General features: G+C 40.7%; 1 protein-coding gene across 2 annotated transcripts; it reads left to right on the top strand.

Moving 5' to 3' along the window:
* Positions 1–521: 521 nt before the first annotated feature.
* LOC115156028 (glutamate decarboxylase 1-like) lies at positions 522–17812 on the top strand. Of its 2 annotated transcripts, XM_029703221.1 has the most exons (17): positions 522–1054; positions 2204–2284; positions 4078–4140; positions 6295–6435; positions 7180–7422; positions 7592–7682; positions 10231–10343; positions 10487–10602; positions 10901–10980; positions 11065–11119; positions 11588–11704; positions 11873–11937; positions 12026–12104; positions 14139–14288; positions 14457–14564; positions 15770–15859; positions 15965–17812. In XM_029703221.1, the coding sequence occupies exons 2-17, from the start codon at positions 2209–2211 to the stop codon at positions 16136–16138; spliced, it is 1761 nt and encodes a 586-aa protein (XP_029559081.1). In that variant the 5' UTR covers positions 522–1054; positions 2204–2208; the 3' UTR covers positions 16139–17812. The 2 variants fall into 2 exon arrangements, with proteins under 2 accessions (XP_029559081.1, XP_029559082.1); XM_029703222.1 differs by lacking the exon at positions 4078–4140.
* Positions 17813–18300: the final 488 nt, after the last annotated feature.

The raw sequence follows: 18300 nt of genomic DNA, 5'->3' as shown, positions 1-18300 counted from the left end.
TTGCGCAGTCATCTTGAAAATCCATTAATTGTCTGTAAATGTTATTATTGATAACATATTGCTTGTAGCCTATAGAGCAGGGGTATTCAACTCTTAACCCACGAGGTCTGGAGCCTGCTGGTTTTCTCTTCTACCTGATAATGAATTGCACACACCTAGTGTCCCAGGTCTAAGTCAGGCCCTGACTAGAGAGGAACAATGAAAAAACGCAGTGGAACTCGCTTTTAAGTAGAGTTGAGTTTGAGGGCTATAGAGGAACAGATGAAGCCTTGCATACTGAGATTTCAACAAAACATCCTAATCCTAACGTTCCAATCATTTAGAAGACGCTCTTATCCAGAGAGACAATTAGGGTTAAATTCCTTGCTCAAGGGCATATCAACAGATTTTTCACTTAGTCGGCTCGGGGTTTCGAACCAGCGACCTTTCAGTTACTGGCCCAACGCTCTTAACCGCTAGGCTCCCTGACCTGTTACAGAAAAAACTCAACAATAACCTAGAAGGAGATGGGTATTTTGATTATGGTTACCTGCTGCTCGGATTTCTCAAGAACAAGGCAAAGACAACCCCCCCTTCATCCCTTCATCCCTTATGGGCGTAATGTGTTGCTCTGCTCATAGGATCAAACTTCCCAAGTCCATGTTCGTGACCAGGATTCCAAATCGAGGTATATAGCTTCAAAGCCAATCAAGCACTTCCCAAAAGTCACGTTATAGCTGAAAGCGACACGATTCAGTGTACATTTGCAGACAAAGCGGATCTGTTCGATATTGGGTGGAAATATGCAGCACCAGAGGAGGTATTGGTGTGAATCATGCGTGCGTAGTAACGAATAAATAGGCAGTGCACGCTCTAAATATCAGCAAATCAAACGTACTTCACCTAAAAGGTCACCGTGGATGGGATTTTGTAGACAATAGATATTCAAAACCCTGTGTTTCTTAGTGTCAAAAGCGCACCAGACGTTTGCGTTGCCAAAGGACTTTATTTGATCGTCCTCGTATAGTTTCTTTTTTGGACTCTACTTGGGTCACCTGTACCCATCCTGAGCACGGTAAGCTGCTTTTTAACAGGGGATTATTATTTTACAAGAGCGGGCTAAATCTTATTTGTTCATTGAATGCTTTATGATAAATTGACGTTTGAGATGCTCTAACAGGTGTTTTCAATTCTTTCACATGGTTTTGTAAAGTACCTACAGAGAACAATACATGCTTTTCATGTTAATGTATGTCTGTTTGCTGAAGTTATTCATGGTTTGAATTAAATCTGTTGTGTCTGTATTCAACTACATTAAACTACAATCGAGCTATGACGGATGGTTTATTATTGTATGGGCATGGGTTTTTCTTGAATTGACGTTGACCTGGATCAGGGTCCTCGTTATTTACAAATCATCGCCTTAATTGAGGTGTCACTATCCTGTTTGTCAATCAATTCTGTTGACATAGGCAATTTTTGGTCATTGTTTATCAAATGAATACTTTATTTATCGGAGGTTTGACGGCTAACTTGCCTATATGATAAATCGCCAGATGAGCTGTTGTGGCATTTAGTTGATCATGAATTATCAAGGCTAATTCAATGTTTGAATTATTTTTTAGGCTTAAACTTTTCATCAAGTCCTATGCATCAAAGGCAGATAAATATCAACCTCTCTGAAATCAAAGACACTTGCTGTGATGCCTCATTATCCACATTGACTGTAGTCCAGGTTATGAAATGGAATCGATTGGTGAGGATTCATTAGCATCTTTGTCGATGGGCTATGGTTGATTTGATCAAGCCTAATGAAATGCATTGTGTTTATAGCCAACAAGTTATTTTGCCATAGGTTTTGACTTTCAAATCTGTATTGATTCAGGAGAAAATAATATATGTTCAGCCTCAACCAACCTGTTGAATAATTCTACCCTGGCTGCCAGACGTTGTCTTCGGGGTTTCGTCTGTCGTGTCCAGACCCTTGCTTATTCGCAGCTGTGGTTTTCTGTCAGCGTTTGTATGACGGATCGATCTTAAAATATCCTATCGATACATTTCAAATAGTTCGGCATGTGATTATCTATAGCCTATGTTGTATGTCTCCGACAGCTATCCTTTCTCATCTCCATACAGTTCATGTGACTTTTCATCTTGGATAAAATAAGAGCGGTTTCACAGAAATTGACGCTTTGGAAGTGAGGACTTTTGTACTGTATTTTAGGGGTGATGGCGGCGTCTGCACCTTCCTCCTCTGGCGGGGAACCGGATCCCAACTCGACAAATTTACGACCACCAGGCACAAGTAGGTCCATCACAAATAAAACGCTATTTCAATTGTGCTATTTACTTTGTGAGCAATGCCATTAATCATTTCTATGGAGGAAAATAACTGTACACTACCATTCTAAATGCCACCCAACAAATCACCGCAGCATTGCATGCGCAGCGGACCTCCCGGCTTCATGCTTGATAGACGAATCTTGCTGTCAAAACTAAAAACACGAATCTTGCTGTCAAAACTAAAAACCCGAACTGTCGGTATTGATAAAGACGAAAATCGCCATAGAATTTAGCTTTATCTTTCGAAATAATATTACAGCCTACTTTAATTATTATTATGTTATTTGTCTATTACTATTATTATTTATTAAGCTTTTATTAGATTACTATTGCATTTCAGAAAGGAGTAGGTTCTATTTTGTTCTGTGGATTTCTTCCGCCCTGGTTGAAAAGTGAGAGTGAGTGATGTTTAGGGGGTAATTATGCGCAAAGTAGGGTTAATTGTAGCCACACTAAAGACCCGTTTATACCTGGTTCTAACTTGCTTCCTTTGCCTTGATCTTTTCCCATTCTGATTGTTGTGCCCACATTTTTAGACAGGTGTAGACAATGAAAAGACACACTGGGATCTGATCGTGATCAGATAATCCTGCCCACCTCCGGCGGGAGTCATGCACGCATTGTGTCCGAATATCTTACAAGTGTAGACAGATCTGGACATAGAAACCATTTAAATCATTATTTAGCATAATTTGCGTAAAGGAACGGACCAGGAAATCTCGTTACAATGTAGACACAGTGGGCAGATAACGGACACATTTTAATACCATGTGTAGACACGTTTCTGGAAATGTGGGCACAATCAGAATGTATACAAGATCAGGACAAAGGACTCATGTTAGCACCAGGTATAAACTGGGCTTAAATTGGCCCTAATAGCGTGTGTTCAAACGCCTTATTGTAACCCCCATCAGCTGAGGGCGATGTAGCCCAGGATGTAGAGATGTAAGCAGGCAACCGCTCTACCTCAATACTCTTCATTATCCAAGAGTTATTGATGAAAAACACATCATATATAGCCCAATTAGTCATCCAATCACATTCCAATTTTGTCGCAAAGTTTGCCATAAATGGCATATTTGTCTTAGGCCTACACACAATCATAAAGCTCTGATTTGATATTGACAACACCCCAGTGTAAATTGTGCATTTGCAAAGGTAAACGATTAAGCTACGCAATTTAAAATGAAGTCAGATCAGATGTATTCATATAGAAAAACTGCCCCTCCGTTTTTCTCAAGGGATTTAGTCAATGCTGGATTTGCTTGCCAAACTGTGCTTGCTTGGTCGCTTGTTGGTTTTCCAAAACCATTAGACTGGTGTCATGCCAGTATTACATGCAGAAACGTGGAACTTTCTTTTTGTCTGTGTCTCTATTGACATCAATGCATGATTGACGTGAAAACCCGAATCACCTACGTGGATCCCAAGCCTATTCCGCTCATAATTGGCTCAGTTAGGCTATTTGGCAATATACACGTCATATTTCAGATCTTTCTGTTGCCTTTGTATTTTCTTTCATGAGTGAAACCTTGGCGTAGATTCTGGTCCGGAATTCTGTGAATCTGTGTGGAGCTGTCTGCCCCTTGTCCCTTTCACTGGCCTCTAACAAAATTCGTCCATTCCTAGACCTAGACTGCTGTTTCATCAACATTTCCCCATCCATCGCTTTGCGTTTGTAATTATTTTAGCAGAAATAATGCCCTTGAGGCCTAATGTAGAGGCCCTCTCAATAGTTTTCCAAAACTATTTTAGGCTATGACGCTTGGTGTGGAGTTGCCCATGGATGTACTAGAAAATTGGGAATGAAGATATGTGGTAAGTTCGCTATTTTCATGTCATGTATTTAATGTTCATGTTTAGACTATATTGGTCCTAAGTTTTTCTCGAGAAATAAAGATCATAGGCTAACATATGCAGACTATGTTGCATATTTTATGTTATTCAACGCTGGGCAAGCAGACCATTCTCATATCTGAGGAATATGGGCTACGTTGGTCTGAAACACAAAGACTGCAGACTGGGTGGCTGTGGTTACGGGCTTCTGCCCCTTTCTGTTTTCCCTTGTCGCATGAGTGGGTTTTCACGATGAAAGGATGATTATGTCCATAATGATTATTACCACGGAATTTATAGTGACAAACCTATTTCTTTATGAATATGAACAGCAGTTTGAAAACCTGCAGAGACCACAGGCCTAGCTGTTGGTCCAGAAATAAATCTAAAGGTCTACGTTGGCGTCTAAAAATGCGATATGAGCTGTCTTCAGTCTTGCATATGTTTTGTTTTCAATGTGAGTGTCTGTTTTGTTTCCCAGCTAGTACATTTTTTGAATTCGTAGGCCCTAATACAATCGTACTCTTGCGCCCTCCCATGGCGTACTTGAGAAATATAGTCCTTCCTTTGCCGATGTGTAATGACCTTGGAATACACAATTAGCCAACTAACTAGGTTATCCGAAACCCCTTCAATTTTGGGGGTTAATTTCGAATAAACATGAACATATACAGTGGATTTTACTACATGAATTGTAGTAGGCCTAATCAACTAGTATGGTAGGCCACTGTCTTTATATTTGCTTGGCCATACCTTTGTCTTTGTCTTAATGTATCTCGGTAGCCTATAGTTTTATAACTGAGCGGGTGTCATTCATTAAAGGTATAGCCTATTTGGTGGAATGGTTTGGTATCGGTCCTTATCACGAGAGCTCATCTGAAGAGAAAAGATGAACGAGACGCGCCTGAAATCGTAATTCGTCAAGGTTCTGTTTAACAGAGATAGCGCTGTCAAGTCAGTCTTCTGCTCCACAATACGAACCGATTAAGTGGAAGCAACATGCCTTATCTGATATGGCCAAGCGTTGAGTCAGTTATTGTTCCATCAGGGCCAATCAATGCCCAAGAGTCTGGGCCTAATGCATGTTTGATGTTTTAATGCGGATGTTGACGCAATTGTTACGTTTTGGTTTTATCTGATTCACTATCCGGTTAAAGGCCTATTGCCACTTTTCATCTCTGTTTTTTAAGTGCAGTGATATTGGTCTAAAAACCTCATGAACATTCCGTTTTGCTTGACCAAGTGAATTGTTGGTTTTATGTTGGTTTTATATGACTTCACGTGAGACAGAAGCAAGCTTGTTTAGTCTTAACATCTCCTTTTTTGAAAGTGAAATAATAAAATGTATGATATTATTACATGATATAAACGAAATAAAATGAATTCAAATGAAATAAAACCAACTTTAATCTTTTGATATACTTTTATGTACTTTTATTTATTACTCCAAAGGGTGTGAGCTATGGCATATAAATGGTTTTCACATCTTATAGGGCTAGATAAATTATCTGAAATATTGCGTTATTTATAGTAAAATAAGATCACATTGAAGGATTTTTTTATAATTAATAATCTACGCAGGAGATTTGGAAAATGTGTTATTTTTAGAAGGGCCAATCTAGAAATCAGATTAGGTTTGGGAGAAATTGGTAGGGCTAAATAAGATTTGAGTTAATGTGGTGTTCTCCACGGGCCTATGAGCAGATAGGCTATAAAATGTCCCAATATATCATCACTGCCCAGTCCAACTATTAGATCTGCCTTCGGGCTTTAACGACATCGGTTCATTGTGTGCTCTTCCCTGCTTACTGAAGTGGAATCTCTCCGAGGGACTTCATACGAATGTACATACACTAAATTACGGATATTTGTTTTTGCTTGGCTGGATTTTCGTGCTGATGTCACGGGGCTCAACCTCCCACTGACTGTTCCTCCCACAAATAGGCTTCCACGGACAGGGTGGGAATTAGGCTACCTCAAAACTAGCCTCCGTCACAGCATTGTCAGTTCCACCAGTGAGAGTAGTTTAGGCATGTGTTTTGTGTAAAAAAAAAAAGGGTGTCATCAAAATGTTTGGGATAGGGGGTGATGATAGTAATCCCTCATTTGAATCCTCTGCCCCTTGCAACAATTTAGGATTTTTGCAGAAGAACAATAACCTCGAGGAGAAGATTAGTTCCTTCAAGGAAAGATCGTCTAAGGACCTGCTTGATAACAGCGACAGGGATTCCCGTTTCAGACGCACGGAGACCGACTTTTCCAATCTGTTTGCTAGAGGTAATTGGCCGAGTTATTTCCATTATGGGAAATATAGGCCTATCAATCAGAATGATCAAACTTGTGTGGGGATCTTGTTAATGTTCGTTGTGTGCAGTTGTTTTACAATACATGGAAAATGAGTCAACTTGAAAACGTTAATTATCTTACTGATGCGAAGATTAGCCTGATTTGATCTGATTTGAAAATACTGATTTACCAAATCTTTATCATCTGTCTAAATCTCAGTGATTTCTTTCGATTTAGTGATATTTCATGACATTAAGGACACAATAGATAACATACACATATCACAGTTCAGGGGAAATTTTTAAAACACATATTGAGAAAAATAATACAAAAACACTGAAATGATTAGGCTGTTGGTCATTGAAACTGAATATGTCTATTCAAAATTAATATTCACCATTTGTTTGACCATAATCACCTTCTAGGTCAAATTGTAAGTGGCTGAAAAATAGCCTAGGTTACTCAGGGACACTCACTGGACAAATAGCAAAAATTGTAATTCATTTGTTGCTAAAAAATGACTTTCTAATTGATACAATTTATACCAACTTTAGAGAAGAAACTAAAATACATTATCTATGAGTTGAAAAGTAGAATGAAGTCATGACAAATTCTACAGAAGATTATGAAAGTGACCTCTTCAAACACACTTAAGTGATGAAGGATGCCAACAAAAGGAATTGATTTATTTTTTTGAAAACAAGATAAACTGAAAATATCGATTTCTCACGCTAGATTTATTACCAGCCAAAAATGGAGAGGAGCCAACCATGCAGTTCTTGTTGGAGGTGGTGGATATTCTCACAAACTACGTCCGGAAGACCTTCGACAGATCCACCAAGGTCCTGGACTTCCACCACCCCCACCAGCTGCTGGAGGGCATGGAGGGCTTCAACCTGGAGCTGTCCGACCAGCCTGAGTCTCTGGAGCAGATCCTGGTGGACTGCAGGGATACCCTGAAGTATGGCGTGAGAACAGGTGAGGACAGAGAAGACAGAGGAGGCAGGAAGCAGTGCTAACCCTCAGCGTAATCAACATCTCCCATTTGTCTACAATGTGGTTTCATGATTACAGATAATCCCATAGTTAAATGATGAAACTTTCATGAGAATTGTATTGAAGACAAATGGTGTTGTCTTCCTCCTAGGCCACCCCAGGTTTTTCAATCAGCTCTCCACTGGTTTAGACATCATTGGGTTAGCAGGAGAATGGCTCACCTCCACCGCAAACACTAACATGTGAGTGGTCTTTATTTCCCTTAGTTATTACACATTTATGATACATTTAAATATGTTTATTATCAAAAGTCACAGGATCCTGAAATATTGTAAATATCTGTACAGTATATCAGTTATTAAAGTCCTCTTGATTTTGTGCAAAATGTCACGTGAACAATTTGCCTAAACCAATGATCTTAGTTAGAGTGACCCAACATAGCTCTCAGTTTAGGCTGGGATGGTGATAAGAGGTTGATATATCTAATTTAGCAGTGAGTGGGTTTCCTTTGGGTGAATGTAAGTCTGGCACTGAAGAAACATGACATTTCCTATCATTTTTTTTAAATGGCCTTGGAAGATTCTGGTCGAAGATGAAGATCAGTAGAAGTGACATAATTGGGGCCCTTTGATGAGCTTCTAAATGAAGGACGATGCTCCTGAGGATGCTCTCCAAGCCGCCACTTAGGCGAGTCAAATGTGACATGGCAAGCATGAAGAGGAGAGATGGGAATTAGTAATCTGTTGGTTGCTGTATTATTGTTGTTGACAAACACTGTGGCTGTAGTCAGATAATACAGCCCTGCAGGAACATTTAATTGCATATCGATTAGCAATTGAATCTTACATAGGGCGGTTGTTTTATGTAACACTCTTTTGGATCAGAGATAACGGTACCACAACAGAATGAGATTCTCCCTTGAGATCTGCTGCGGAAATGTGAACAACCGACTTAGTGATATTGCTTTTTTTCCGTGGGAAAGGCAATCTGGAAGAGACAGAGTTATGATACACCAGGTGTCCAGGGACTTGTCCAAGATAAAAACGTTGATGCTTCATTGAACATTGGCTATCGTTGACCGGTACACACAGATTATCAGCTGAGGCTGCCGAGTCATTTAAGGCACTGGCCAGAGTGTATCACCTACTGTAACATGTTGATTTGTCTATGATGTCAGCCTCAAACCCGTCAGGGCATTTGTAAAACCATCATAACAAAACAAACAAAAACACAATACGAAAAATGTTGTCGCCTAAGCACTGATGAAACATAGCATTTATGCGTGGTAAGAGCCAGTCTTCTGTGTGGTCATGGTGTTTTCATTCCTATTTAAAAAAGGCACATAAATACAAGCTTACCACCCAGGCTGAGGCTCTTCATGTCAAGGATTCATTCGTTTTTTTGCCTGGCCCCTGGCATAATAAAAGGTTTCAACCCTCTCCTGATTTCACTTTCTATTTATTGCAATCTCCAAAGGATTTCCCCCACTGTTTTGAAGAGTCTTTAGTTTGTCAAGCTCATTGATGTGGTGCTGAAGAGTGTTCTGGTGAGAGTGTTAGCCCGTGTGCTGCATGGCAACGCTACTGTAGACAAATTGAATCAGAGGGCTCTGACTGCCAACATACTTGTTATTTGCATTAGCTAATTACTACATCATCATTAATTACACTTATTGATTGACACTAATTGGTTGACAATCATGTCACAGGGCTATCATCAGGATTAGTCTACATGAGTGAGCGAGCGAAAATTAATTTGGGACATAACTCCTAACTTTTTTTCCCTTCTTTTTGTAACGTTGTTACTGGATATGCCAGCAAGAGAAGTAAAACATATGTGCTGTGTGTATGGCACAGTGCGATACACTGTATTGTCCCTCTAATGCATTGACTTTCATTGCATGAATAGACAGGCAGTGTAATTAGGAGAGCATTGGTCAGTACATAGTGAAGATAGATGAGCTACTGTGGTTGGGCATCCATTTAATTCCACATTGATATCGCACTACCCCGGAGGGAATTCTGTAACATCTTCTAATGATATGGAAACAATCCTTTATTTTGCAATCGTGATTGCGTTGTATCAACATGACTGTAGTCCTATCATTTCTATTGTAAAGGTGAAACGACCATTCTTCCATCATTACTCTCAGAGAGACGGGCCTCGAGTGTAATATACTGTATGTATTAAAAACACATTCATAACAAGCTCAGTGGAAGCTGGCCTCCAGACAACCCTCCGACACGAAGATAACGGCATTCTCATTGTGCTACATCCCATTTCTAGCCTCTTCTTCTTGCTAACTCAGAGACAAGAGCTCCCTCTTTGTGGCATACTCTTAATGGACTTCCACCGATGTGACATTCATGTTCGTTCTCATTCCACTGCAACGAATGGTATCCCTAACACAATGTGACAGAGCTATCATTGAACCGTGGCTGCGTTGAAAGTAGTATGCACGTTCCATGCTTTCTCTGGCTTCAAAGTGCCAGTGCTCAAATAACACTATGAGAAACTTATGTAATGACAATTCAAGAACACAACAAACTAAAAACCAATTATGTAAAAAAAAAATACAAAATTTTTTAAAAAATGAGCTACAATTATTGGCTGTTATCACTATGGTGATTCATTAGCCTGGGATTTTTCCACCTGCCTTCATTGATTCTGCTTATGTCAATATAGACAATGTAGATATGAGAAACAAATGGCAATATGAGAGTTCAAGGCCAGTGATAGAATGGATTTCTAATTGGTAGTGGGTAACTGGAGACAGGTGCTCTGTTTCAGGTTCACCTATGAGATCGCCCCAGTCTTTGTGCTCATGGAGCAGCTGACGCTGAAGAAGATGAGGGAGATCATTGGCTGGCCTGATGGAGAGGGCGATGGGATATTCTCACCAGGTGAAGCCAATGTGGATCAACAGTTGTCAATTCATCCATGCCTTGGGAATCTGAGATGAGAATAACTGTTACAGATTAATATTTCCAAAACTTCAGATAATAGAATGCAGTTTAGTGAAGGATTGTATGCAACGTCTGTGCAGGTGGAGCGATATCCAACATGTACAGTGTGATGACCGCCCGCTACAAGTTCTTCCCTGAAGTCAAGACCAAAGGCATGACTGCTGCCCCCAGACTGGTGCTCTTCACCTCCGAGCATGTAAGCCTCATACAGCCTCCTCATAACATCTGAGTATAACATGCATTTTCACATCACAATATATCTCCAGTCTCAGAAACAGTATTATGTCACCAAAACAAAGTCTTACTGTTTCTTATTGTGTCACTCCTCGATTGACCCTGTCTATTCTGTGTAAAGAGTTCATGGCATGCCTGATTCAAAGCTACAAAATGCCCTCATAGAAACAGATGAAAACAATTGGACGGTACAGCTGACTGTATCTCTGCCCTCAGCTGATAGGCTAGTAGTCTAATGCCATGGTCATGTGTTTTGACAGAGTCACTACTCTATAAAGAAAGCCTGTGCTGCTCTGGGCTTTGGAACAGAAAACCTGATCCTGTTGAGCACAGATGAGAGGTTTGTGGATGCATGTCCAATACACTGCACTGTATGAAATAACCCAATGAAAACCTCCCTTTGACTGTCTGTTTGCTTCTCTAGAGGGAGAGTCATTCCCGCTGATTTGGAAGCCAAGGTCATCGATGCCAAGGCGCGGGTGAGTTTCAAACTGTCAGACAATCAACTTCAAATTGTGGATTCGTTCTCCCTGAAGACATTCATTCACTTCTGTTTGTTTCTGCACTGAAACGGAATTCTTATGAATCCAGTCGTTAACGGAATAGTCAGGCCATTACTTGTTTCCAAAACTAAAATATGTCTCCTTTCATTTTAGGGTTAGTGCTTATGCCTCCTCAAATATTATCTTGCCGACTGCTACTAGTTCGAAAGTACAGTCTCCTGAAGCTAATTCCGTGAGAGGAGGGAGGTGATAGCAGGCTCTCTGCAATGGGTGTGCAGTTCTGCTGTGACAAAGACTTGACAAGAGAAATAGTCAAATGTCTGTGAATTCTGCTCTAACCAATTTATTTTCAGTCAAAGATAACAGAAACTGAAGGATGCAAGCGTTTCAATTCACTGCAATAATATAAGAACCCATATTCATTCTGATGGGTTACGCTTGCAGGGTTGTGTCCCAATGTTTGTGAATGCTACAGCTGGTTCCACAGTGTATGGAGCGTTCGACCCCATCCATGAGATTGCAGACATCTGCGAGAAATACAACATGTGGCTACATGTTGATGTAAGTGCATCTTCCTACTATAAGTACAGGAAGGTTATTGTGATATTGATCATTTCAGGGTTGATTGAAATACGTTTTCATGGCGGGCTAATCTTTAGTTTAAACATATCAGCCATTTTCAGGTCTAATCCTTTTGAGGATTCAAAACAAACCGTTGTTTTTGTTCAGGGTGCATGGGGAGGAGGCCTACTGATGTCCAGGAAGCACAGGCACAAGCTGCGTGGCGTGGAGAGGTAGGCTACAGCCCTGACAACCTACAATGGTCTCACACTCACATTGGTGACTGTAGCCTGTCTTACAGCCTGTGTTCCATGTTTACAGGGCCAACTCGGTCACCTGGAACCCTCACAAGATGATGGGTGTGCCACTGCAGTGCTCTGCCATTCTGGTCAGAGAGAGGGTACGAGCAATTACTGACTGATGAGTTTTCACGTATGGTGTATGATTAGCAACGGTCATCGAAATTGTAATAAATGCAGCAATTGGACAATGGATAAAGATACTTCAAACTTTTTGAATTTCTATAATCCATCAGATATTGGCAGATTTATAGCACATAAAACATTTTACTAGCACGGACAAATAATGGATGGAGTTCAGCGATTTTGGTGGGAATTCAAGCTATTCAATTTATTGTGAAATTTCATTTTTTTTCTTCTTAGAATGCACGCATACATACATTTTCTTATTGCATCAGTTATTTTTTATTTCGTGTTAAAATAAAGAAAATGTTATGTGCCTCATTTGCATAAATACACCGGGTGTATTTGCATATATGAATAAATTAACATAAAGGGGTGGAACGGGGCTGAAACCACCAAACACTTGCTCTGTCGACCCTATACCGCCACTCACCTACACTGTCTAGACTGCCTCATTAATTACTGTTATTGTCACGTTCTCTTGCACAATTCAGTGTTATAATAGCAGGATACCCTCTGATAAAAAAATCTACAGGCTTGGCTCTAGATTACACCTATCTATACATACTTTACATTTTTTTGCGAGATCAGACATATAATCCGAGTGTTCATTTTTGGAAGTTGCTTTCATTTCAGCGCATCTCATTTCTATTTAACTGTATTAAAAGATGACTGTTTTCAATTTCACAAAAAATGAACACCCATCAAAATAAAGTTAGCTAGCTTCTCTTTCTAGTGATGTAAGTGTCAAGATGGTGTGTTAAATCCCCGACGAAGTTTCAGCATTGTTATAGATTCAAAGGAAAGCCAATGTACAGTGCCTTCGGAAAGTATTCAGACCCCTTGACTTTTTCCACATTTTGTTAGGTTACAGACTTATTCTAAAATTGATTCAATTGTTTTTTCCCCTCATCAATCTACACATAATACCCCATAATGACCAAGCAATAACAGGTTTGTAGACATTTTTGCTAATTTATAAAAATACAAAAATAAAAATATCACATTACTCAGTACGTTGTAGCACCTTTGGCAGCAATTAAATCCTAGTCTTCTTGGGTTTGACGCTACAAGCTTGGCACATCTGTATTTGGGGACTTTCTCCCATTCTTCTCTGCAGATCTTCTCAAGCTCTGTCAGGTTGGATGGGGAGCGTTGCTGCACAGCTATTTTCAGGTCTCTCCAGAGATGTTCGTCGGGTTCAAGTCAGGGCTCTGGCAGGGCCACTCAAGGATATTCAGAGACTTGTCCCGAAGCAACTCCTGCATTGTCTTGGTTGTGTGCTTAGGGTCATTGTCCTGTTGGAAGGTGAACCTTCACCCCAGTCTGAGGTCCTGAGTGCTCTGGAGCAGGTTTCATCAAGGATCTCTCTGTACTTTGCTACGTTCAGCTTTTGGAAACAGGATGCACCTGAGCTCAACTTCGAGTCTCATAGCAAAGGGTCTGAATACTTATGTAAATAATGTACAAACACTTCTAAAAACCTGTTTTCGCTTTGTCATTATGGGGTATTGTGTGTAGATTGCTGAGGATTTTTTTTGATTTAATCCATTTTAGAATAAGGCTGTAAAGTAACAAAATGGGGAAAAAGTCAAGTGGTCTGAATACTTTCTGAAGGCACTGTATTCCATTGAGCCCATTTCAGCCATTACCAGCGTGTGTTTGACAGGTCATTACAAACATTTTGGCGGCCGTAACGTTAACGGGAAAAAACGACAGGCACAAGCAAGAGTATGAAAGAGTCGCAGGAGTAAAAAAAAGCAATCAATCCAGCCAGATTTAAGTGACAAGTGGATTTTGCACCCCTCGAACACAGGAAATAGATGTCTGAAATAGGCAGATCCTTAGGTGGGCGGGGCATGCGCGCTACTAGCGTATGCCGTGAAACACTCAAGTTAGGTCACAAGTCAGAGATCTGGCATACTATACCTATGAATACAGCCCAGTTTGAAGGCACCATTGCACTCTAAGTATCTGCCTCTCGCCTTTAACCACACCGTTGATCTTTACAGGGAGTTTTATCAGGCTGCAACTCAATGTGTGCTGGCTACCTCTTCCAACCTGACAAACAGTACGATGTATCGTACGACACGGGGGATAAGGCCATCCAGTGTGGACGACACGTAGATATCTTCAAATTCTGGCTCATGTGGAAAGCAAAGGTATGTGCACGTATCTCCCCAAGCTTTTGTTCTAATACTAAATCTGTCTATATTATGTTAAGCATGTGATAGGGATTGATCTTGGATGCTGATCTTGGACCAGTTAACAAAAAAAAAGAGTAATGTTTGATATTCCTTCTCTATCTATGTATATTTCCGCTCCAACAGGGAACAGTAGGGTTTGAACACCACATCGACAAGTGCTTGGACCTCTCGCATTATCTCTATACTAAAATCAGGGACCGTGAGGGCTATCAGATGGTGTTCGAGGGAGAGGTGAGATTGATTGCACTGCGTTTTCTACTCTGTTCTGTTTCCAAAGATAGTAATATCTTCCAATGGATTACCCTAAGCATCAGAGATATTGGAAATATCTGATATCCGATGAGTCAGAAGTCATTAACTGAGGTGCCAAAAAGGGTTCTGAGCAACACAATGTAGTGAGGCAGGCCTGCCTGAGGTGGCGCTATGCTTTAGAATCCTCAGTTGAACTCCTTGTGGATTTAGGAGTTTACAGATGTGGGATCTTAAATTTGACCGGCTTTGTCGCAGGAGTAAAATAATCCTGCAGCAGGTTATTCTCAGAAAAGTGATAATTTCTTACAGGAAATTAGTTTTGATTCGCTACAGTAGGCTATAATTTAGGTGTAGCCTATGGCTCCATTTTGGATACACTTGTATGTCGTTATGGAGACCAATATTGATGTTGTGTAATTTTATTATAATTTCTTGGGTACTTTTTACCCCTTTTCCTCCACAATTTCATGATATCCAATTGGTAGTTACAGTCTTGTCCCGTCGCTGCAACTCCCGTTCAGACTCGAGAGAGGCGAAGGTTGAGAGCCATGCATCTTCCGAAACACGACCCTGCCAAACTGCTTCTTGACACACTGCTCGCTTAACCCAGAAGCCAGCCGCACTAATGTGTCGGAGGAAACACCGTACAACTGGCTACCGAAGTCAGCGTGCATGCACCCGGCCCGCCACAAGGAGTCGCTAGACCGCAATGGGACATGGACGGCCAAACCCTACCCTAACCCGGACGACGCTGGGCCAATTGTGCGCTGCCTCATGGGTCTCCCAGTCGTGGCTGGCTGCGAAACAGCCTGGGATCGAACCTGGGTCTATAGTGATGCCTCAAGCACTGCGATGCAGTGCCTTAGACCGCTGTGCCACTCGGGAGGCCCCCGATGTTGTGTTAATAAGATATATAAAATGGCTGTTGTTGATGTCGGAGTAGTAGGACATTTATTCTGTCTGGTACTTTAAAGAGAACTGTGGGTTTTCAGTGAATTTATGTAAATTACGAGGCTAATTTGAATATCAGCGACAACAGACTAATCAACTGAAGATACAACATCTGTACCTTACATAGCCTCAGCTCTTTATTTGGCCTCTTACTGAGGTTGGTACTTCTTCCTCAGACCATCCATTGAGTTAAGACACTGACAAACAATGTTGTCTCCGTTTTCTTTCCACAGCCCCAGCACACGAACGTCTGCTTCTGGTACCTTCCGCCAGGCATTCGCGACATGCCCGATGGTCAAGAGAGGCGGGACAGGTTGCATAAGGTAAGGACTCGTCAGCTTTGGTCTATAAAGACTATATTTTGTATTCCCATGAGACAGCACTGACCTACTGTATATTTCTCTGAATTGTCCTCGTCTCTAAACCAGGTGGCCCCCAAGATCAAGGCGTTGATGATGGAGTCTGGAACTACCATGGTGGGCTACCAGCCTCAGGGAGACAAGGTCAACTTCTTCCGCATGGTCATCTCCAATCCTGCCGCCACCAGGTCAGATATCGACTTCTTGACCGATGAGATTGAGAGACTGGGGCATGACTTGTGAGGGCCACGCTCAGTAGGAGGATGTTGCCCTTTGACCTTTCCGTCTCAGCTTTGTCATGTCTAGCTCGAAAAAGACCCTGAACTACAGCAAGCTTCATATTCCTGTTGTCTCTTGACCAATCATGTAGGACTTTGAAACTTCAGCTGCTTGTAGGACTTTTTTTAGGTAAGCTGTGGTCCGTCTCATGTGTTTCCTGTCTGTTCTGTCTTTTAGCAGTGACTATGCCATTGTTAGATTTAACTGTAACTATTGTACAGTATAGCCTACATAAGAGAATACATATTCACATCCTGAGTGACCTTGAGAGATCTTTTTCAGTAGGCGACAGAGCACAATGCAAAGGACCTCATGGCATAGATGTATACAGTATTGTAATATACTGTATATATACTGTATACCTAGATATATACAGTATATTATAATGTACTGACTATTGGTGCTGTGTGTTGTCCATGTAAGTATTAGGCCAGATGCACCATATGAAGCACTGCATTGTATCCTGGCTGTTCTTCCTCTTTCATATTAAGTAGAGGGAATATTACACAGTCATTGTAACAGGTACTGTATTCTGTTGCTGCGTTTTTAGAGATAATGAATTTTGTGAAGATTGTGTATAGTATTGTTACATTGCTTTTGTGGCAAATATATATATATCCTAGTTTTTCAGTAACACATGTTCCAATGACTATAAAAACACAAAATATGCGTATTTAATAGACAAATCACTTTATTTATATCAAGAAAGTATATGTGTGAAATAGTTATCTATTCCATTTGTAATGTGTCCTTACTTATATTTTGAAACAGTACTGTATATTTACCCAAATGTTTTGAATAATGATATTAAAGGTATTTTAGTGTACTTGTGAACCAAAGAAGGGTATGCTTACAAATATATATGTAATAGATGGATTAAGATAATAGATGGATTAAGATATTTATATAGTAATATGTAACTCAGTCACCACCCTTAACCTTAGTGCATTCTATGTTGTGTAAATGTAATATGTCTTTGTGAATCACACTGACCGAATGTTATAAAGTCACGCGACTCGCTGTGGGAGGGGAGCTGAGCTCCGTCAGTAGATTTGCTGGTGCTTTATTTAGTGAGAAGCTCAATGCTAAGCTATCTGTGGAAATATTTTACCCTAGGGACGAAGGATTGTTTCTATTTTAAGAGTTGCACATTGTAGAGCGTTTACTCTGTTTTGAAGTATTTCACTTCATGAAGGGGGCCATTCCTCAAATGAATCACCTTTCAAAAATCTATAAACTATGTCATGGATTTGTTGGGGTCTTTACATGATCCACATGTGCACAGTTTAATCCTGTGAGAACCGACATGTTGTGAAAGACCAATTGTTTGTCGTTGAGATGTTGATTTAAACAAAACAAATGCACAGTTGTGATGATGATTCTGTTGTTTCTGTGATAAGATACATTGAATACATTCCTCAGTGGGGTGGATGTCCCCTGTCGAGGCAGGCACTTTAACCTCATACCATGTGCAGCGCATTGCTGTCCTATTTACAGCAGAAACAAAAATCTCAGCTTTTAAAAAAAGAACGCGGGGGGCATGTTTTTGGCTGTTCTTTGTTAACGAGGTCCAATGATCATCTGCTACGCATCCGCACTGTTGAAATAAATCTGTGGCTGTGAGTCTGCTCGACTTGAGTGAAATGGCTTGCTGTTTTTCTTCCCCTCCTGTGGTCGTCCTATAGTTCCCTCTGGGGTCCTGTTATTTGGTGGCTGAAATAAGAAAAGCCTTTAGGTGACAGACCTGCCTTTATGGTCAGCCATGGGGAACAGCAATGATGTGAGAGCAACTTGGAGCTGATTGACCTCAGAAGACACTCGGCCTTTGCCACCCACCATCCATCCGTCATCAGAGGCCAACTGAATTGCGGTTATCTCAGTGGTGCAGATGCATGTTCAAATACTCCACATTTACAAAGTATGAATATTTCTGATTGCCCCCAAAAAATGGAAGTTGCGATTCCACAGTACCAAAATCCAGAATGGGCAGTAAAAATGAACAATTCATGTATCGATTTTTTTTCAACCGCGGCCAGTGAAATGATCAGCTCTCCCCACTCCCCCAGGCCAAAGATCTGTTATGAGCAAATGTATGTGTATTTCCAGTGCCTTGTCCAAATTCTCCA

The sequence above is a fragment of the Salmo trutta genome, chromosome 20, assembly GCF_901001165.1.
Source record: "Salmo trutta chromosome 20, fSalTru1.1, whole genome shotgun sequence".
NCBI classification, from domain to species: domain Eukaryota; kingdom Metazoa; phylum Chordata; class Actinopteri; order Salmoniformes; family Salmonidae; genus Salmo; species Salmo trutta.
The sequence above is the reverse complement of the archived record's forward strand: the minus strand, read 5'-3'. Positions and strand labels throughout refer to the sequence as shown.

Bases quoted from the DNA above. Each gene is read 5' to 3' on its own strand.
- LOC115156028 (XM_029703221.1), top strand. From the start codon at position 2,209: ATGGCGGCGTCTGCACCTTCCTCCTCTGGCGGGGAACCGGATCCCAAC. The intron at 2,285-4,077 runs GTAGGTCCATCA...AAACTATTTTAG, and splicing joins TTTACGACCACCAGGCACAA to GCTATGACGCTTGGTGTGGA. The intron at 10,981-11,064 runs GTTTGTGGATGC...TTGCTTCTCTAG, and splicing joins CTGTTGAGCACAGATGAGAG to AGGGAGAGTCATTCCCGCTG.